This window comes from Salarias fasciatus, chromosome 12, assembly GCF_902148845.1.
Source record: "Salarias fasciatus chromosome 12, fSalaFa1.1, whole genome shotgun sequence".
Classification (NCBI taxonomy): Eukaryota; Metazoa; Chordata; class Actinopteri; order Blenniiformes; family Blenniidae; genus Salarias; species Salarias fasciatus.
Window position 1 is genome coordinate 5,613,522 of NC_043756.1, and position 21,433 is coordinate 5,634,954.

The 21,433-nt window shown below is 43.7% G+C and overlaps 3 protein-coding genes across 4 annotated transcripts; 1 reads left to right on the plus strand and 2 right to left on the minus strand.

Moving 5' to 3' along the window:
- Nucleotides 1–391: 391 nt before the first annotated feature.
- mlec (malectin) lies at nucleotides 392–4,193 on the minus strand. 2 transcript variants are annotated; one of them, XM_030104697.1, is made up of 6 exons: nucleotides 4,036–4,193; nucleotides 3,400–3,620; nucleotides 2,785–2,963; nucleotides 2,288–2,464; nucleotides 775–832; nucleotides 392–681 (listed from the first exon to the last, which is right to left on the minus strand). In XM_030104697.1, exons 2-6 carry the CDS (start codon nucleotides 3,599–3,601, stop codon nucleotides 437–439), a joined length of 861 nt encoding a protein of 286 aa, XP_029960557.1. In that variant the 5' UTR covers nucleotides 3,602–3,620; nucleotides 4,036–4,193; the 3' UTR covers nucleotides 392–436. The 2 variants fall into 2 exon arrangements, with proteins under 2 accessions (XP_029960557.1, XP_029960558.1); XM_030104698.1 differs by having other exon boundaries at nucleotides 3,979–4,193.
- A 2,606-nt stretch (nucleotides 4,194–6,799) lies between these two features.
- Nucleotides 6,800–15,594, minus strand: cabp1a (calcium binding protein 1a). The gene is made up of 7 exons (XM_030104696.1): nucleotides 14,581–15,594; nucleotides 9,008–9,038; nucleotides 8,646–8,789; nucleotides 8,435–8,544; nucleotides 8,276–8,350; nucleotides 8,107–8,179; nucleotides 6,800–7,997 (listed from the first exon to the last, which is right to left on the minus strand). The coding sequence occupies exons 1-7, from the start codon at nucleotides 15,331–15,333 to the stop codon at nucleotides 7,972–7,974; spliced, it is 1,212 nt and encodes a 403-aa protein (XP_029960556.1). The 5' UTR covers nucleotides 15,334–15,594; the 3' UTR covers nucleotides 6,800–7,971.
- A 2,642-nt stretch (nucleotides 15,595–18,236) lies between these two features.
- On the plus strand, nucleotides 18,237–20,850 carry LOC115398328 (protein ALP1-like). The gene is made up of 3 exons (XM_030105034.1): nucleotides 18,237–19,003; nucleotides 19,076–19,172; nucleotides 20,338–20,850. Exons 1-3 carry the CDS (start codon nucleotides 18,285–18,287, stop codon nucleotides 20,797–20,799), a joined length of 1,278 nt encoding a protein of 425 aa, XP_029960894.1. The 5' UTR covers nucleotides 18,237–18,284; the 3' UTR covers nucleotides 20,800–20,850.
- Nucleotides 20,851–21,433: the final 583 nt, after the last annotated feature.

Here is a 21,433-nt window from a genome sequence, read left to right on the forward strand (position 1 = left end):
GCTTGTAGTTTAGAAAATGGGCCCGGACCGCTGGCTCCTGAGCATCCCCCTTTAAGCTGCGGAAATGTGACTTTTCAGCCCCTGGAGACGGGCGTCTTGTGTGAATCCTGGCCGACGTCAGAGTGAAAATGACTAACATTGTCCGAGAAGGGTCGGCAGAGGTGGATGCGAGACACATTCACAAAGAAGCGCGCGGTACACACACCCTCCTTCTCCCTCCTGCCTGTGACCGGACCGATTCGGCAGCGGCGTTGGCTTCATCCTGCAGTGGCTTCCCGAAAACTTGTCGTCCTCCTCCGGCGTCGTCTCCCCTGTGCTGCTGTTGCCACCTTGACCCCCTTTTCCTCCCTCCTCTCTCTCTCTCTCTCCCTCCCTCCCTCCTCCTCCTCTCTCACTTAATGGTCCTCCTGGCGTCTCCTCGGCTGCTGGGTTTGTCTCACAGCCGGCAGAGGCAGAACAGGGTGGGGATAAACACCCCGAACGCAACGAGGATGGGGAACATCAGGCTGCTGTTGTCTGCTGCATATGGGTTTGGTGTTCGGGGGCCCGACTGGACCCTGTACTTGGAACCCGCCGGGACTTTTTTCTTCCCACCTTCCTCGCCTCCTTCGCTGTCTTCCTCTTCCTCCTCCTCTTCCTCGTGTTTCTCCAAGCCGGGGTGAGGCTGAAGTTTTGGTACATCTGAGAAGAGTTTGGATGGCCGGCGTTGGTCACAGAAAGGACCGAAATACTCATATGAGCTCTTCAAGTTAAGTATTTCTCCTGAAGACTCACCTTCTAACGTCCCCTTCATCACGTAGAGCGCACAGACCTTGGGGTTGTCGTAATAACCCTGGAATAAGCAACAGATGAGTGAAGGTCAGCAGAGCCACATGTAAACAGAAAAACACTGGAACGTGTGTTTTCCACAGTCACACTCGTGTTTCAAGATATTCAGGAGTTTCACTGTCAAACTGCTGTTTGGAAATCCTTCCAGTAAAACATTTAGGTTGAATGTATCACACACGGTGCTTGTGAGATTAAAAAAAAAAAAAGGAGTAAAATGTCATTGTGTTGAAAAGAATTACTTAAAGACACAATGTCCCACTTTTATCTTTTAGAACAAGGACTAGTGAGCGACAAAGAAAAAAAAAAAAAAGGTCGGAGTTGTGAGCAGTCTGAAGTAAGTCACCTTTAAATTTAGACTACAAACTGACTGCAGTACCACCGATTTTGTAACAGTTTAAAGAGTAAAAAGATAAAAATGTTTAAAGTGCTGCAGTCAGCTGATCAATATGTGTGAGGAACCACTCAAAACAACATGTGACTGTGCTGTGAATGAGCCATTATTAGTCAATAGACACGGACAAGGCACTTCAAGCTGAAAGCCGTCATGAGGACATTGTTCCAATGAAATCCAGTTCACTGTACGACGCTTTTCTAACGGTTCTGAAGGTGATCTGACAAGTTTTATAGCCGATGACTCGAACTGTGATTGTGTTGGATGTTGACGGAGCTTCCCATCTGTGAAGAGGAAGTGATGCACGCAAGCGTCAGCGCCACAGGGATGTCGAATTGGCTTCTCTGTCCTAACATTAACTACTTTTCAGGCTTCTGCTTCTAAAGTAGTTCAAAAAACAAATATGAAATGTGTGAATTTGAAACTTGCGAATAAGCAAGGAGCAGCGTATCGACAGCTGGCCGCTACACTCGACGAGGAGGCAGCATCATTTGTTCTTCAACCAATAATTAAATGTTTTCATATTTTTAACTATTAATTTGTCACAAGCCTTGCTAAAACACTTTCTTTTAACAAGCTTTTCTATCAATCTGGTTTATCGCAGGTGTTCGTCGCAAAGTAGTGAAAAAAAATTCACAAACTTGATAAAGAGGACTTCAACGTGATAATTGACAGTTGATAGTTTTGGGATGGTCAATCCTGTTTGTTTTTTTTTAATAATGCATGCCACTTTTTTTCCTTCATTTTTCATGTTTATTTTGTACAGCTGATGGTTGATAAAATCACCTGTCTTGCAGTTTGTTTGACTTTGACCCAGAATTTCACTTGTGGGAACATTTTGAGGGGAAAAAACAGAGTTATGAATTGTGGGTCATATCGCCCTGCTCTAATCGGCACCCACTGCTATTAAAAGATTCCTTTAATTACATGGAATAAATAAAGAAAATAATAAAATGGTGAAACACCAGTCAAAAAAAAAAAAAAAAAAAAAAGCCCTCACAAATGATGAAAGAAAAGACTGGCCTTATTTATAGGAACGCGACTGTTTACCTGATGAAATCATCTCACCTTCACAAACTCAACGGTGAGTTTGCCGTTGAAAGTGGACACCTCTCCGTGCACGCTCAGCTTGCCACGTCGAATTGAGAAGGGCACGATCTCATCATGTGCAGTACTGTGACCCACTCGATCAAAGATATCCAGGTCCTTCACCACTACGTGGCCGTTTAGACGGACATCAAACACCTGAGGGTGGGGGGGGGAATCGGACAAAACATTTACAAAACCGGTAATGATTAACTGCTCACACACTGTACATTAGAAGCAGGGCTGCACAAATATCAACTAAACATGCATTATACAGTAACTTGTTTAAACACTTTGGTGTGTGGTGTTGATGTTTTCTTGCTTTGATACTTGTACAGTTTTCTTTCTCTTCAGGTCCAGTTCTAAAACAAACAAGGACGCTTTGCTTGTTTCCCTCCCCCCCCTTTGCTATTAGAAGTGGAGCAGTGTTTTACTTTAAAGTGATGATTTAACATTCAAATCATTGAGAAAAGTCGTACCTTTTGCTGTGACTGAGCAAAGTAAACTTCTGCATACTTCATTACTAGTATATAATCGCCCTCCTCACGGATCGGTATATCATATCCAAAGGTGTCTTCGTTGTAGCGCTCTGTCTGGTACAGGATCTGGTCCTCTGGACTCGATCGAAGTATTGGAAGTCGCACCCCATAATCAGATGCTGCAAAGGACACGTCAATATTAGTCTCAGGATGCATTTTCGGGTACAAGACCTCTGAACTACCCTTACAATATTTCTTGCATTCTTTATAAAATTACTCAAAACAAGGTTAGCAGACAATATCTCATTTTGTGATGGAATCTCACTTCTTGCATTGAGCATATGGCTCTGTGCAGGCCATGCAGTCCTATCGGCACTGCTTCCTCTCCATGCTGAGAGGGGCGGGGCTCGAGCCCTCTATGCTGACTCCTCATTAGTTTGTAGAGACTTGCGGAAGCCGAGGAGTGTGCAGAGGTTTCTGGTACTCTGAGCGACACCTTTCTCCTCCACAAAGTCACTCTCTCCACCAGCTGCTGCAGCAGCAGCAGCGTGCAGGTGAAGCACAGCCTCACGCACACAAGACACGAGCCGCGAGCAGCCCACAGCGATCACTCACCTTTGCCAATCTTCCCTTCTAAAGGGTCCTTTTTGAAGTGAATACCGTGCACGTCTACGTGCGACTCCCCCCCGGCATTCACAGCCCAGATGACCCGCTCAGCGAGGCTCGGGCCCCCGCCGTCCGCCCAGCACTGCTCGGACAGCAGCGACAGCACCGCGGCGACCAGCCCGGCGACGATCGGCGCCGTGACCCGCTGCATTGCCTCTCACCACCCGGTCCTGGCCACACACAGACACACACACACACACACACACAGACAGGGCGTCGGTGTCGACTAGCATTAGTGTATAGTAGTGGCCCGTCCACATGCAACATTAAGCACATAAGGCTGGCTAGCGTACAGGAGCTAGTCAGCTCGTCCTGATGACATGAAACATGATATCTGAAGTTAGCCGCAATGCTAACGTTACCGGCAGTGGCATTTACATACGGATCCGGAAAACAATTCGCACGTATGTCACCATGACACTTTAACGGAACATCGCCTCTGTGATAAATAACGAAATAACAAAACTGAGGCAGAAACCGCGGCGAGTAACGTTGGTTTCAATTAGCTGGGCTAGCTAGCTAACCTACCTGTCTAACCAGAAATTCTTGGTGAATGAGAGCCCGGCTAATGCGAATCCCTCTCACCTTCCTCTTCCTGGGATGTCTCCGACCTCTCCTTTTGCCAACGTGAGAGCGCGTTTCAGCTGCCACGGCCTCACCGGGTGCCGACAGTGTGCAGTTTGTGTTGGTCACTGACTTTCATTCAATGTGTGCCTCCACACTCGCTCCGCTCCCCCGCTGCTGCTGCTAGCTCCAGCAGCCAGTGTGGAGGGGGCGGGGCCAAGCCGCCTTACGTCGCCTCCCACTCGTGACTGACGCACGCTCCGTCCAATCACAGCGCGCGACTGCAGGCTTCCTCAAACCGTGTGTCACTGTTAAATATCACGCACGCTAACCAGATCCTGCTGCAACTACACACAAACAGCGTATTATTGAGAGAATAGCAGTGGGAATGACTTTTAATGGTGGTTTTATTGATCCACAGCTGTCCCTTCTCGGCAGACACACATGGGCAGACACGAAGCTGCTCCTGTCTCTATTTCCCCCCCACGTCAAGTGGGACTTTGGGGTTTTCCTGCCCCGAGTGAAACCTGTCAGGCAACGACCGGCCCACAAAACCCATCCCCAATCCAGCCAGCGTGATCAGGACATCATTTTTAATGTGGGGGATTTCAAATGCAATGGAAGTTAATGTGCACGTGGTTAAGAAAATGGAGACCACACAGAAGTGCTTTGATTCGTGTCATTCAGTTAAAGGAACAGTGCAAAAATGTGTGATTTCCTCCAATCAAGCACTCAATAGCGTTTGTGCATATCTCACACGCTTTGAATTTCTGCTCACTAGTTGTGTATTCGTGACTTTAATCAACATGCATGCAGAAGATAAATAAATACACAATAAACCCAACAATGCAGTCATTTATCATATATTCAATTGATTCAATATCAAGTCTCCTCAAAATTACCACATACTCACCATTACATGTTAAATGTATTAATTGGTCACCAGTTATCCATGCCTGCTCTAAAGAAATAATTCATTTCCATCCTTCTCGATTACACGGTACATCAGTGGCTCTCTTTAGCAGCCTCAGTATATTTTTATGCAAAGTGCCTTTCTTTCCTCATCCTACACACCACTAATATCAGAACAATCTTGAATATTATCTATGAGGTTTGAGGCAAGACCTTATTCATTTGTTCTGTAATCATCCATGACTGCACACTGAAAAATTCCTGACACCTTCATCTGTAATCCAAAGTAATCCCAGAGGTTCAGGCACCCACTCTGAGAAACACCTTAAAAAAATAGATAATTTTATTTGGCAGTAAAGAGGCTTGTTATATAAAGTGTCAAAAAAAAAGAACACGCCTACTCACACTAATATTCTAATATAAACAACAAAAGACCAAAACAAACACTTCCATGATAATACTTCCCACATGCTAATTGAAGGATTGGGAAATAGAAATATGTGTAGTATTTACTCATAAAGACGTCCTCGCAGCACGTGCTCTTTAAGAGCGCCCCCCTGTCTCTGGTTTGGTACAGTCCCTCTCCTGTCCAATCACAAGAGTCCAACGCAACGCGCACACGGTGCACTTGAGAGTCGACCTGAGAGGAATGAATGGAGATAGTTGCCACGGCAACAGCAATATACCACCACGAGTGACAGGTGTTTCATGATTGATTTTTTTAACTTTCCACGAGATGAAGTAGCACCTATTTGGAAGACAATAAGCTGCTCAGTGTTGTTCAGCTGTCTCCAGCAGGTCAGGCTGCTGGGGATTTATCAACATTTGCAACACACTTACAGTCAAGGAAGACAAATGCATACATGCAGTTTATATATTTTCTACAAATTGCTTAAAGTGCACAGTGCAGACATTTGTTGTTTGTCTCCATAGTGCAGTTAAATGCTATTCTGTTTCTGCAGAGGACAAGTGGAGTGGAGGCAGCCTGTAGTGCAGTCAAGTCGTGGGTGTTGGTGTACGTGCTACACTCTTGTAATCTTTCTGATCTCTCTGGATGAAAACTTCTTGCCTTGAGCTTTTTTTTTTTTTAGTGTGGCTGTTTCTTATTTTGATGTATTCTATACTAAATTGCTTGAACCGTTTTCAGAAACGGGCTTCGGTCACAGCTGGTCGGTTTAGGTCAGCTCCATCCATCCATCCATCCATCACCAATATTCAACTAAATGACTTTGCATAGGGAAGTCGGGATACACTGTGCCTACACAATCACACCTTTCCACTCACCCTGAGTGTCAGTTCAAACACGAAATAACTTAATAAGTATGTCTTTACATTGTCAGAGGAAACCAGAGTCCTTGTTGAAAACCCTCGCAGTGAAAACATGGGGGATAACTGAGAATGTGCTTGATGTGCAGTGAGAGTGTTAATCATTACTTCACCGTTTAGCAAATTATTTAACCACTTAATGGACAGCCTCTTACAACCAGGAAGGGTTGGAGTGCAACAAATTGGCCAAAGGTTACAGAGGAATGCAGCACGGTTTCCTGTACTTCAGTCCTCATTTGTTGGTCTGATACAGTGCCAGTGCTGCAGTGTCGCTGCAGGTAAACCAGGCTCAGCCTGCAGTCGTGCCAAAGACATGTACGTATGAATAATAGATCATTTAAGGGTTGTCCTTATGACATGCAGCGACAGCTCAGTCTCATACTAGTACGCTTATGACACCTTAAACGTTGAAGACAAAAAATTCACAACAAAACAAACTGTAGTCAATGTATATTTTCATTTTTATCTAAATAGCAAACAGAAAACCATTTTCCACAATTGTCCGCCTCTGTTTTCCTTGGCAGCATCACCACAATAAAAAGAGGCGCAAATGTAAACACCTTTTTTATTTCTCTACAGTTAACTTGGCGAAATATTTGTTTTAACTTGTCAAATGTGCATACTGAATTTAATAAATGTCTCTCTTTGGCATGCATAAAAATCTCTTTGACGACACAGACGTGTAAAACATTCCCACAAAGACAATCAGAATGAACTGACATACAGTACAGGTACGTCGTGATCACAATCACTGTCAACACAGTTCACACATGTCATTCCTACGATTTCATCTCAGACAGGGCAAAGTGGGTTCTTCTAAAAATAGACATTACTTGTTCCCAAAGCTACATTAAAGACTCTGGGTATTCAAACCTGTGACTATTAAATGACTGGAAGTTCGGAGATGCTCCATGTTGCTGCAGACAGCAGGTTAGTGTGAGCGAGCACTTTGGTTCTCTGGCTTCAAACATTTGAAAAATCTGTACATCCTGTCGTTATATACTGTTTATCTCCCCTGCCCTGAATCTAAGATGAGCGAATAACACACATGAAAGGCATTTCAGAGTTAAGTTGTCATTAGTATCGGTGATCTTCCTGTCAGACAGAGAAGCTCGTAACAAACTGGACAGGCACAGTGAAATATCACAGACAGTCACACAGCTACAATACAGGTGTGCTATTGCCACATACGTAGGTTCCTCAGTGCAGCGCCGATGTCAGACAACGGTTGCTCCACTTACAGCTTCTATCATAACACGTACCGTTAACACAGAGTGAGATATTCATCAGTGCACTGATCTCAGTCGTATTTTCTAAAGACATTCAATGTCTCATTGTGACGCTGTTGTACATCAAAGGCGACATCTTGCAAGACACTAAACCACAAAGAGGATGAGACAAGACACCAGCGATCTGTACACATGGGAAGTTTTTTTTTTTTTTTTTTCAGTGGGAATTAAAGTGCAATAAAACATAAATTAGACAATCATCAGCTAGGCTACAGCAATTTCTGCCTCAGTTGAACTAGAGACTTTTCAGGAAGAACACTTATTGAGTGAAAGTGTGAGGTGACTACTCGGTCCATAACATTCAAGGAGATTTAATTCCAGTGTCGTTCAGATTTGGATGGCTCAGAAGAATTTAGTGTGTCCTTAGTTGTACTTTGTCTGGTTAAGAGAAGGACACAGCTTCACATTCAGGACTGATCTTTTCACCATTTCAGCGAGACATCATTCGCACAAATTCTGTTAAAAGAGAAGAAGAAGAGAGTGACAAAGTTTAACCACTTTCCAACAAGTCTTTGCAGCACACATAGTTTCCGACGCCAGCCCACAGTGGGTAAAAACATTTTACCTTCAAAGTCAACAAGGCCGTCACCGTTCAAGTCCACATCTCTTAGGATATCTTCTACTTCTTTGAGACCGACCTGTGAAGGAGAACAGAAATGAAGTGAAGCATGTCAAACTGATGATCACTGAATAATAGTTTTTATATTTGTTTTTTTCTGTGACCCAAATCATACTTGTTGGCCCAGTAGCTTCCTCATTGCATCCCGAAGCTCCGATGTGCTTATTGCACCATCTCCATTTGTGTCAAACTGCAGACAGCAAGCAGAGGATTAACATAAAAAACTGTAAACTTTATATAACAGATATACAGCAGAGGCCCGCACTAAACTTACTTCTCTAAATGCATCTTTTAACTCCTTTATTCCAATCATGTCTGCTGTTTCTGCGAGAAGTTTTGGACCCATCAGCTCCACAAAATCGTCAAAATCCACATGACCGCCCACTTTAGCAAAAGAAAAGTCAGCGGCACAGAAGTTCAAAATTTCAGCACAAATACAGATAACACATAATTAACTAACATATATCACAAGTCAATATGCTTACAGTTCATGTTTATTTGTTGGCTCAACTCGATCAGCTCCATCTCAGTGGGCATGTATCCCATGGTCCTCATGCAGTTTCCCAGATCTTTACAGCTGATGAAACCATCTTTGTCTTTGTCGAACTCTTTGAAAGCATCCCGCAACTCTGTGAGAACAGGAATAGCAATTATTAGCAATCTATATGCAGAGTTCTGCCTTATTTACATGCTGTTTGAAATGTGTTTTAATTTGTACTCTTTACTTTTCAATCAAAGTTAATTCTATGATGTGCTTTGATTTTGTTGTGTGATCATCTTAAAATGAATTTTATCTGACTGATTGGCTTTGAGAAAGAAACGGACATTATGATACAACAAATCTTACCATCCATTTCTTCTGGTCGCAGCTCTCTGTCCTGTTAAATAATAACATAAAATCAAGAGTCAACACAAAATCTTATTTATTCCACAAAAAAAACAGCCCTCATGATTCCTCAGTATTCTTCCATAAATGAGCTGTGTGCAGACATACCACTGACAACGCTGTGACTCGACTGATGCCCAAATCTAAAGCTCCAAACTTTTCCATTCTCTAAAGGATGCCTGACACTAAAAGGTGTACGCAGCAGGCTGAAGCTACTTCACATGCTGATGATAACACTTCCCAGCAGAAATTGGACGATCCCTATCAGAAGCAATACTGGGAACCATAAACCTGGAGTTCACAAAAGAATGTGACTGTTTCTATTTTTTTCAGTGCTTGCTTACAATGAGCAAAACCTTTAAAGGGCAGACAGAGAGGCAGACATATCCCAGAGCCCTCAGGGGTTAACAGCAGGAGGAGTGAGAAGTCTAAACACAACACTGAGTGCTGACGTCAGGCCTGCAGAATGATCTGACCGGAACCGCGGTCATCGAACACACAGGAGCCACCTGAGCCCAAAAAGTCAGCTGACCCAACACGAGTCCGGGGCCAGTCCCATCAGCACCTCCTCTGTCAGCCTGTCAGCTCATCCGCCATCACTGACATGTTCCAGGTCTGACCTGTAAAACACCACATCTCGGAGTTTACAATGTTAAACTGGAGTCAATGTCATGGTCAGTAGTAAACACAAATCATTCAGCCTCAGCAAAAAACAGACGGGAGGTTTATTCAGTTGAGAGAACAACTTTGATACCCCTTTTTTTTGTCAGTTCATCCAACCACTGTTTACTTTACACAATGTATGGTGGTGAATACTCTCAGTTCACATACTTATAGTCAATTTCACCAGTTGAGCTTTAATGTTTCAAAAGGATGATATTCTCCTTTTGAAGTGAGTGTGCTAACCATTACACCATTGAACATTAGGGTGTATTGAAGATTTTGACCCGTACTGATCAGGGTTTTCTTGAATCGTTCATTTGTTGCAGATGGTACAGATGAGAATCTATTCTCACTTCCAAACATGTTGTTGTAAGGTAAACATAATTACCCCAATTACCAAAGACTTCATGTTCAGATATGGATCGAAAAACTGTTTTCTTAAATTTAACCATATTTAAATAAATCAAACTGACCTGGAACATAGCTGGATATTATGATAAACAAAACAAACAACAAAAGTAGTGAAAAATGCAATACTGTTGAAAGTAGCACTCCAACTAAGGCATTCTGTCCATCCTTGGCAGACCTTTATCTAACTCACAGGTGAAGGCCTGGAGCCGATCCCTGACTAGGAGTGAAGGCTTGCAGCCAGTCCATCATGGAGCAAACAGAGACAAACACATTCACACAGATTAACGTTATAAATTAGCCTTAAATGCGTGTTATTGAATTGTGGATAAAATGCAAACTCAACACAGAAAGATCCAACCTAAACTCAAACTGTGGAACGTCTCACTGTGAGGCAGGAGCAGCTAGCCACTGCACCACTGCCTGTCTTGACACGAAAATATTTTATTTATCGTTCAAGTTGCAGAAGAATTGTATGAACTGTCTCAAAACTACAAGAGAAAACACATGTTTGTGTATCTGTGCACTTGTTTTTAATTTTTATTAACATTTTTAAATGTTTAATTTTTTTTGTCTTTAATGTTTTGTTGTGTTAATTATTTCTGTGTACAGCACTTTGTGTCCCTATGACTGTTTTAAGTGCTTTATAAATAAAGACGGACTGGACTGGATTTTTCTGAAAGCAAAATAGCCAATCACTGTTATGCATTCAGTGCAAATGAGGCCAGTCATATATATAAAAGGCGACAACAGGGACAAAGTAAAGGTGCATCACAAAGCATCATCATCATAAACAAAAATTTAATTATTTTCACACAAATTTGTCCCCCAACTCAAAGCTGCCAATACAATGGATTAAAAACAAAGAAGATAATGTTGTTTATTAAAGATCGACCTGACACGGTGGTGCTGTTGTGTGGACATGGCAGAAGTCTTAGCTTCACTGAAATATTGGGTGAAAAGTGTGTTTTTCCAGACTTACGTACAGCCTGCCTGCACTTTTCCATGCCTGTACTGAGGAGGACACAGGTTTGTCCCAGAATGTTGCTCATCAGAACGCAGTTCTGTGTCATGGAAACAATGGAGTCCTGATAAGGCCCAAGATACCCTGACTGGCCAATCTGGTCACAGGACAGCGCCTCTCTGAGTCTCTTCTCAGCATCCTGGAGCAGCTTTCCAGAGGCGAGCAGAGGCAGAGCAGAGTGGAATAAAGAAACAGGTTGAGAGGGGAACGCTGAGATTACATAACAAAGCCAACGTAGACTTAACTTGTTCTTGAGAAAAGAAAGTAAATCAAATGCCGAGACACTGTCAGTGCTCAGCAAACTAGCTCAGAAGGCGTGTGTGTGTGTGTGTTGCACAAGTGTCAATGTTAGCGAAACAATGTCCAAAATACGAAAACAACATAAAGGTAAATGCATCAATAAAACACTATCTTGCCAACTTTCCACTCATCGTTCATAACAGTTTATGTGCGGTGTTGTATGGACTGGCACCTCACGCCTATACACTGTCACAGGAACAGTAAACACTGTCGGACGCAGAGTAAAGGCAAGCTGAAAGGAACGAGCTACGTGTTGTGATCACCAAACGATTTTAGGCTCTGAGGACATCAGGACACACTGTCTTCCCCAAGACATTCAGTTCTGTTAAGAGTGTGTGTCACCAGCCAAAAACTAATAAATCTCACAGAAGTTTAGCTACATGCTTTCCAAAGCCAAATACAGGCTGCGCAGTAGCAGGGTTTGTTGCGTAACCAGACACCAAAAGTGATGTTTTAAAAGAATAAATGTATCCTGAAAGTAAAATGACTATAAACATGAAAACAACTGACTGTGATTGTTTTAGTGAGTGGACAAACAACAAAACTCACAAATGGAACAAACTCTTCCATCAAGTATGGCTAGATAGCAGAGAGGACAGAAATAAAACTTTTCTGAGGACACGATCTAACAGTGTTACGTTTCATGACTCCAGGCTATCTTCAAATTTGCCACAAACTGAGAAATGTAACATTACGTCGTACTGAAGATGGTCTTACCGTTCTCAGAGGCCAGTCCATGCAGTTTCCCATTCCAAAGGAAAAAAGGGGGACTGAACAGGACCATGAGGTCCTATTATCTCTTAGATTTGCAGTTTGGCTTTTGAAAGGAATGCAAACTCTGGTTTCTGCAAGACCCATGAAGACCGGGTGTTCGCCTGTCCCTACAGCTGAAAGACCACTGCTCACCACCCTGCACAGCCCTGTCTGGACTAAATGTATGTCGCAAATGGCTTGTAGAAGCGCCAAGGACAGGGGAAGAGTGAAGAGTCAGAGAAGAGCGAGAGAGAAGGGAGGGAGAAAATATACATGTGCGAGGGAGACAAAGTCATGAGAAAGAGTAGTGGACCACGGCTGGAAACAGAATTGTGCCTATGAAAGGCAATGGGACGTCAGAAATATTTCACCCGACTGTCACGCTAACTAAACTGTTGGTTTTTCTGTCAACAGCACGCAGTCACAGGAAGAAACATGAGAATAAACAAAAGAAATGGGACACAAGCGTCGAGCTGGCCGCAGAAAAAAAATCCTGTTGAAGAAATGCACAGCCTTTTGAAAAGCAGCCTTTCACGTCAGGGCTGCACACTTGTGAGGTGTCTGCTCTTTCTGGATCTTAAAAATCTGTAGCTGGCAACTTTAAAAGAACATTATGTGATGACCTATTTCCAGTTTTGCTGTCCTCTTCATCTGCACTCTGGCGCTCCGGGGCAAGAATAATTTGTCAAATTGCAACCTTGCGCTTGCATTCAAATTATTACATTGCACTTGCCTTCCCTGCTCTCGCCGTTTGTTTTTCCTGCTGCACACCCCCCACATCACCACGCCACACCATCCTCTGCCCTCAGCAGACAAAGACAAGGTCACTCTCACCTCCAACAACCTCACGGCACCAAAGAAAAGCCCATCAAAATGCAGCTGTTGTATGGTTTATATTTTTGCTATGATGCTACTTGTCTCAATATATGTATATACCGACATCAGGATAAAACAAATATAAGTTTTAACCAAACAGAAATGTAAATATGGTGGCTTTAATTCTCCTCCATAGCTCCCTAATCACTATCATCTCATGTGTTTATCTGTTCTGGCCAGTCAAACCAGTCTTTTCAACCAGGGCTGCACAAATCCTCTTTACTTCCTATTCATTGTCGGACTGAATGCCAAAAGCAGCATTTGCGTGTCTCAGTTTGTGCGTTGCATTTCTCCCCGCCACTGAACTCCTCTCCATACTGTCGCTGTCTCATCAAAGACCCTTTTTCAGGTCACACTAATGTTTCTACAGAATGCTCCCGGACTGACTCACAGGTTATTTGTAGACAAGGCTTTCATACTATAACCACTCAGAGATGCTTCTCTGGAAGCCATAAAGGACGACCCCTGTGTATCTATACTGATCTTTATATCAGCTCTTCCCATTTCGGCAGCAATAAATCAAGTCCATGTTCGTGATCGGACTAAATACAGATAATGGAGTCAATAAACTGAGGCTTCTGTGGAAAAAAACAACAAAGGCTTCTGCATATTGGAAGCTTTCAGTTGTTTAAACACCAAGCCTGAGCTTTTGTTTTAGATTTTTTGCATAAAAAACTAAAGCTTGTTGCTTTTACAGAACCCAAATTAGACAGAACTGCAGCACTGTGAGAATCCCAGCATATTAAGCTGGACTCGTTTCTTTTGTATAAATAGATTTGTGACTCAAAATAGAGCCTCCATCTCCAGCAGGAGCATCAACCATGATTTCCTTCAAACACAAACCACAGCCGCCGCACTGTTCCAGCCTGAATAATGCAGAAACATGAATACACAAATACATCTCTGCCTTTGACCAAATCCACATTAACACATCAGAGATTTGCACCTCTGTGATACTAGAACATTTTACTTGTTCCAGCACCTCCACTTCAACAAGAAAGGGCCGCCTGATTGAGAAAGTCTGTAGGAGGTAGTGCCGTAAATACAAATTACATAAGAAATGAGTGCGTAGAAGATGCTTCCCTCTATAGTCTGTTCAGGGAGGACGGTGTTTGCAGACAGCTTCACAAAGCACATTAGGTTGTATCGATTGTAGACGGAGCTTCAGTGAAACTACAAACCACAGTTAACCACATGTAAATACAAACAAGATAAGTTCCGCTGAAGGAGATCCACGGAAACTGTCTCAGGTGAAGAGAAAAAGAGGCTTTGCTATAAAAACTGCATTCAAACACCTAAATCACCCTCTGGAAAAGCTTAGAGGGGGGGCTTCTCCAAAGAAAGTTTCATATGTGAATTAAATCTGGGGTGTCTGTCACAGCTTGTCAGGATATTTTAATGATATTTTTGCACTTTACAGCGAAATGTATTTCAATGAAGGCAAAGCATGCTCACACAATCAGGCTTATCTCGTTGTTTTCATTTGCTACACTATCTTTCAGGGCCTTACCTGCCCAAAGAGTGAATTTAGGATGGTGCGTAAATTAATGTCGGATGCAGAAGAGGCGGCGCTGGACCTCCGGGAGCGGCGGGAGGACCTGCTGGACAGCGGCACCACGGAGCAGGAGGACGGGGACGGACTGCTGACCGGAGCCCGGCCGCCGCTGCCGTTATTGAGCACGCTGGCCCCCTTGTGGCCCCGGGGCTCGCAGAGGGGGGCCCTGTCGTCGTTGCTGTCCGACAGAGAAGGCACCCGCGGCACCTGGCGGCTGTGCGCGTGGCAGCGGCGGGGCTGCTCGGGCTCGGGCGGTCCCGCCGCCGGCGCGCGGTCCTCCCGGTTGTGCTTCCTGTGGTGGTGGTGACGGTGGGCGGGTTTGGACGTCCTGCAGCGCTCCCTCACCCCCCGGCCGGCCTCGCCGTTGGGCTCCGGCTGGACGGGAACTTGGCTGTGGGGAGCATGTGACTTGCACTTGCCCCGAGTGGCTGCGTTGCTGCCGGCGTCCTGGCTGCCGACCAGGGACGGGTGGCACAGGGGTCTCCGCGCGCTGACGTCGCAGTCGGCCGACCAGAAGGAGTCCTCCGCTTTGCTGCCGCTGCTCTGGAGTGCGGCGGGACGGTGGTGATGCTGGTGCTGGTGCTGATGCTGATGGTGATGTTGACTTCTGCGGCTCTCCGCCGGCTGCTCGGGGAGGTGTGTCGGTCTCCTCGAAGATGATTTCAGTAAGGAGGTCGTGGAGTCAGATTTTGGGAAGGAGGCGCTCATTGCGGCTGATCGGATCGAGTCGGTCCCGGCGGGCTGTCGATCGGCATCATTAGAGGTGGACTCTCCATCGTCCGCTCATATTTCTCCAGCAGAGCCTGCCCGCGTTAAGTTGAGCTACATTTCACCACCTGATTGCTGCGCGGCGGCGCGGCCGGAGCGCGCGCTGACAGGGGAGCGAACACGCGTCGCCGCGGAGCGCGTCACCTTTTCATTGATGTGAGGATTCGTCTCTGACATTGTGGCGGTGACGTGAGTGTCGACGGGAGTAAGAAACACCAATAGCCGCCCAACTTTCCCGTGACAAAGTGAGCCTGAAAGCAATTTACATCCCACAATCACAAAAACAAGCAATGATGGTGGGAAAATATAATTTTTTGTGGTAAAATTAAGCTATTTTCCACAGTAATGCAGCGCCTGATGGAAACATAAATACATAATAGCACATCATATTTTTTTCCACTCCACGAATGGTCAAATTGTGAGCATTGAGCGCAACAAAAACTATTCACGCAGAGAATCAGATTGTGGACATAATGAATCACAGGAGACATATAATTCGTGTAAACAATAAGCTATTTTGTCTACAAGTCAAACTAACTAAACAAGCTCATATTGATAGATAGATAGATAGATAGATAGATGTATTTTTCCCCAGATCTAAATTACTTATTTATTTTATTATTAAGACATAAGTTAACAAAACTGTAAACGGTATCAGTTTCAAATGACATCATCATCTAGACATGCAAATCAGCAGCAGACAATGACATCATTTTGAACATTCCTGACTGAGGAGTTAGCAACAATGTATCAGTTTTAAAGCAATATTATTTTATTCTTTTCAAAACACAATGAAGTCCATCATATTTAATCGATTATTAAATGTGTAATAAGTAAGAAATCTACTCTAAAAATGATTCAAATCAATACAATACAAATTTTTCACCTGTCTTTGAAGAAACATTCCTTTTGAATAATATATCCATCATGTTTTTTTCTTTCAAAATGAGTTGTTCTGAACTCAAAGTCTCTCAAACTGGCATCGTGCACTGTCTGGGGGTGGGGGTGGGGGTGGGGATGGGGGGGAGCGGGGGAGCGGGGGGCGGGGGGGGGGGTCGGGGTACTTTATATGATGTAATACTACTTATTGCACCTAAACATTATACACACTATAGATGTATGTCAATAGATATCTGTACTTCCATTTAAAAGCTGCCTTTGAATGATCAGGGCTCTAGGACTGTATCTCTGTCACGACACCTGATGTTTATTTAAGCTAACACTCAGAATATTGGCTGAAATTGAAGAATGATGAAGTGGCCCACCTCAGAATTTTCACCAGCCGCTAATGATTAAGCAATATAAAAACGTACGTTTACAAACCATACACTTTGATTTCATGAATGTGAATTAGTTAAAATCCCTTGTAAATAGCAACACTGTCTGGTTTCACATTCCCAGGGAAATTTTCAGCTAATTTGGAGTTATCTATCTATTGTTAAGATGTGATTTTACCATTCAAAGACTACCTGTTAAACTTTCCCTTTTTCATCAACAAGTTCTCTTATGTTGGAAAATACAGTTCAATCATAATTTCACACCTCTGTGGGCCTCTATGACTTCATGTCCATCAATAGTCCTGACAAAGTAATTCGGAAAATGTTTAGTAACATTTCATATCCCTTACATTCACTCTGTCAGGTTTATTTCCGGGGACATCATCCATTCCTTACATTTGAAGTATTAAAACACCCCATCACTCCAAAAGCCAGAGAATTGCCTTTTGAAATGTGAATGGTGTGTATCTATCCAATGAATTTTAACATCAACAATTTGGATATGACAGGAATGGATATGACACCAATATTCAACTTAAAGGTGCTGTAGGCAGGATTCCACATCTGATCCATGTAAGATGGCAATTTGAAACCCAGCACAGCCAATCCTGTCCTGTTTTCTCTGACATCACGCCCTTACGCAAGTTAAGCCCCTCCCACAAGAGCGCGCTACGAACGCCCCTCGACCAATCACGGTTAGAGCCTCATGGGCTCCTCTGATTGGTCAAAGATACCTGGAGCTGTGAGATTCCTTTTCAGCTCAGAACAGAGACAGATGGAAACGCTGCGCCCTCGCGGTAGTGCAATTATGCTTCACTCGTAAAGGATTATCAATGGATACTCTAACATTTAATCCAAAGAAAACAAAGAAAAATTAGCATTGACTAGCAAAATCCTGCCTACAGCACCTTTAAACTTTTTTTCAAAAACATATTTTTTGGTTTTGTACCTCATCACATGGCTCATCGCTGGGCTCAGATCACTCATGATACATTTTAATGCCAGGTGGAAACAGGGCCAGTGTTTCCTTGCAACCTCTACTCTTAATAAAACTGTGTGACAGTAGTTACTTTAATTAATTTCTCCTACCTATACCATAATAATAATAATATTTTTACATTGTCAGGTGAAAAAAGAAAAAACTTCTTTGAGTCTTGTTTTGGCCGGTGGGGTACATGTTTGACACCCCGATGTATTGGCTCAGGGGCATCAAGCTTATTTACTGATCAGAGAGTCATTTTTAATATTGACTGAAGAGTTAAACAGTAATTACAAACATTCTCCTTTGCTTTAAAGCAATAAAATAAGAGTATATTCATAAATATTAACATATATTTATATTTCTACAAATTATATTTTGACCAACTTGAATTGTACTGTGAATAAATTAGGAATAATCACTACTTTTATTGAAGAATGACATGTAAGACCACCTCCCTGTGATGACACCGTCCCGGTTTACATGCGGTGGACTGGAATCGATTGATTGGTGTTGTCGTGTCGCCTCCACGACGATAGGCGGCGACATGCGCAACTTCGGCCATTTCCGGTTTACGCATGACGTCACAGACCACAACACTAGAGCTGGCATGTGAACAACTCGGAGAAGCCACAATGGACAACGTCGCCAATCTGTCCATCGCGTACTTTCTGTCGGCGCTGCTCTTCGTGCAGATGCGATGCACTCTGTCCGTCCTGCTCATCCTGCTGCGCGAGGGCAGGCGCCACCGCCGGATGCTCATGGAGTGCAGCTCCGCCGCCACCGCGGTGATGCTCCACTTCGCGCCCAGGACGTCCCGTTACCGCGAGTGCTGGATGCGCGTGAGGAGCAAAGACTGGTGGGAGCGGGTGGTCCTGAAAGAGTTCACCGACGCCGAGTGGAGGGAGCATTTCCGGATGAGCCGCAGGTCCTTTGATAAGCTGTGCGGCTTGATGGAGCAGACTTTGAGCCCCCAGGACGTGACCGTGCGCGCGCCGATCCCCCTGCAGATGAGGGTCGCTATTGCTCTGTTCAAACTGTCCAACTGTGCCGAGTACAGAGTCATCGCCAATCAGTTTGGCGTTCACAAATCCACCGTGAAGAAGTTTGTGTACAGCTTCTGTAAGGGCATGGTGTCGTCTGTGATACACAGCCTCATCCAGGCGCCCGCGGCGGAGGAGGCGCGCGCGATTGCGCGCAGATTTGAGCAGAAGTTCAGCATCCCGCAAATCGTAGGATGCATCGACAGTACTCACATTCCCGTCCTGCCACCGAGGGACGGCTACAAAGACTTCATGAACCGCAACGGATGGCCCTCCTACGTCCTCCAGGCCGTGGTGGACGACACGTACCGGTGAGGGTGTGTTTGGGTGTGGGTGCCCACGTGGTCGAAGCTCGTCTGAGTAACTCATGAATGTACTTTTAGGTTTTGGAACATCAACTGCAAGATGCCAGGATGTGCTCATGATGCCAGCGTGCTCCGACAGTCCGTGTTATTTGACCAGGCACAGCTTTTACCGAAGGTAATTCACTCTTTACACACATCGCCTGGTTTGTGCCAAAATGTGTTTTAAGCACGAAGTCATGCCATTTCACCTGTAGATGAATGTTTTTTTTTCAGAATTTTCTAAAACACATAAACCTTACCTTAGATAGCGACTATGGATGTCAAGCTTCGACATAGTAAAATGTGATTAGAGTAAAAAAAAAAAACCAACAATAATTTTTCATGCATCTAGTTTCAAAAATAGTAAAATATATGTAAAGTGCTTTTGGGCGAATTGTGCCATCTACTGATTGCACTGTGAAAATAATGGATTCTATTTGCACAAAGAACCTTCGATTGCTCATTTTACCAATAGAAATTAGCATTCAATGATTGCAATCTATTAACTGCACAGTTTGTACCTGTGGAATCTACCGACCTTGTTCATTTTATTAATTTTGCAGCGATGGAAGGTTCCCTAATCCTAACCCTATAAGAATACATTATTAGTAGCAGTGCAATCGGTGGATTGCGCCCATATATACTATATTCACATCAGGGCTGAAGGACATCAGATGTACATTATGTTACAGTTCATACATCATATTGCTGATTATTGTGAAAGCCCTATTATTTCTGATCAATAGAGGGAGTATTGGGTAGATTATTTGCTTTTACTCTGTGCTTTAAGAGTTCTTCTTCTCAATAACAGTGCTCTTTTTCTTGTCCCTGAATTACATTACGGTATCTCTGGCTGAGCTCTCTGATTATATCCTACTTTTCTGTTACATGTTGTTTTCAGTTCCCACCTGCATTGTTCAAGAACTGACACTGTTATGTGTTTGTAAATTTTCTCAAATTTTTGTTCCTCACATTTCCACACATACCTCGCCAGGTAGGATCTAATGTTGCAGTAATTAATTTCAAATCTGATCTGTTTTCAACTCAATCTTCTCTGCAAAACGTGACAAAGCCTCTGTGAATAAAGCACATCGTCACAGTTGAGTCGGTCTTTTGAAATCTGTATTTTGTACATGTTGATATTTCTCATTGGATATACTTCATTATTGTTTAGAAGCTATTTTGCACCTCGTCAACCATAACTGCCACTTGGATAAATATTCCAGAGACAAAAATCTAAACAGAAGCTTTGCTACACTCTTCTAATCGCCTTTTATTTTTTCATGTGTTTTTGCTCTTAGGAACCAAGAGAACTCAGTGGCGTCTCTGTCAACCTCTTCATACTTGGAAACCAAGCTTACCCACTCTTGGACTGGCTGATGAAAAGCTACGCAGATTCTCCACATGTGACCCCGCAGCAGGAATCGTTTAATGACTGTCTGAGGTCTGCCAGGACAACGATGGAGATTGCTTTCAGCAGACTGAAGTCACGGTGGAAAGTGTTGATCAAGAAAAGCGATTTCCACTACACATTCACACCCAGTGTGATCGCGACCTGTTGTGCGTTGCACAACTTCTGTGAAAACGAGAAGGAGATGGTCAGTCCCTCTTGGACAGAGGAAGCAGCGGCTCTGGAGCACGGCCTCCCGCAGCCGGGCGTGCGCTCTTACAGTGGGTCGGACTCTTCAGATGGCCAGAAAATCAGGCTTGCTCTAACTGACTATTTGCAAGCGAACGCTCCCCTGCGCAAGTCCGTGTTTTAGATCAGCTCCGAACAAACTGGGGCCAGGAGCTACATTTTGACTTTCTGTAAATTTAACAGTTTTTTTTTTGTTTGTTTTTTTACATACAAATGTCAATGCAACAATGAAAAATGATTGTATTATGTGTTTGTTGGTCAAGTTGTTTTGATTAACACAAAAAAGCCATAATCTGACTTTCAGTCTGTTTCTTTTACATTTCTTCTAATACAGATATTAGGAACATAGTGCAAAATTCAAGCTACCACTTAAAAAAAAACAAAAAAAAAAAACAGACCATGCATGTGGATCCGTCATGTGGATCATCTGCTGTTGGGGTTATTTTGTAGGGTGCTGCAAGCTGAGGATTTCTTCTATTGTTCTACAACTTGAAAGAAAGCACTACAGTTTATGAACAAATATTATTTGTCCAAAAGGTACAAAACATTAGACATAGTCAAAAAGACTTCATGTGGAAAATCTCACATAAGGTGCTCCAAGCTGCGATGCCGTCCGTCAGAGCAGACGTCGCTCTTGCATTGCTCTGCTAAACATTATGAACCGGCCGTTCTTCTGTCTCCCGCCTTTGCTGAAGTCGCTCAATTCAGACGTTTTGCATCTGATTCAGGAAGAGATCCATGCCAGGTACCCAGCATCT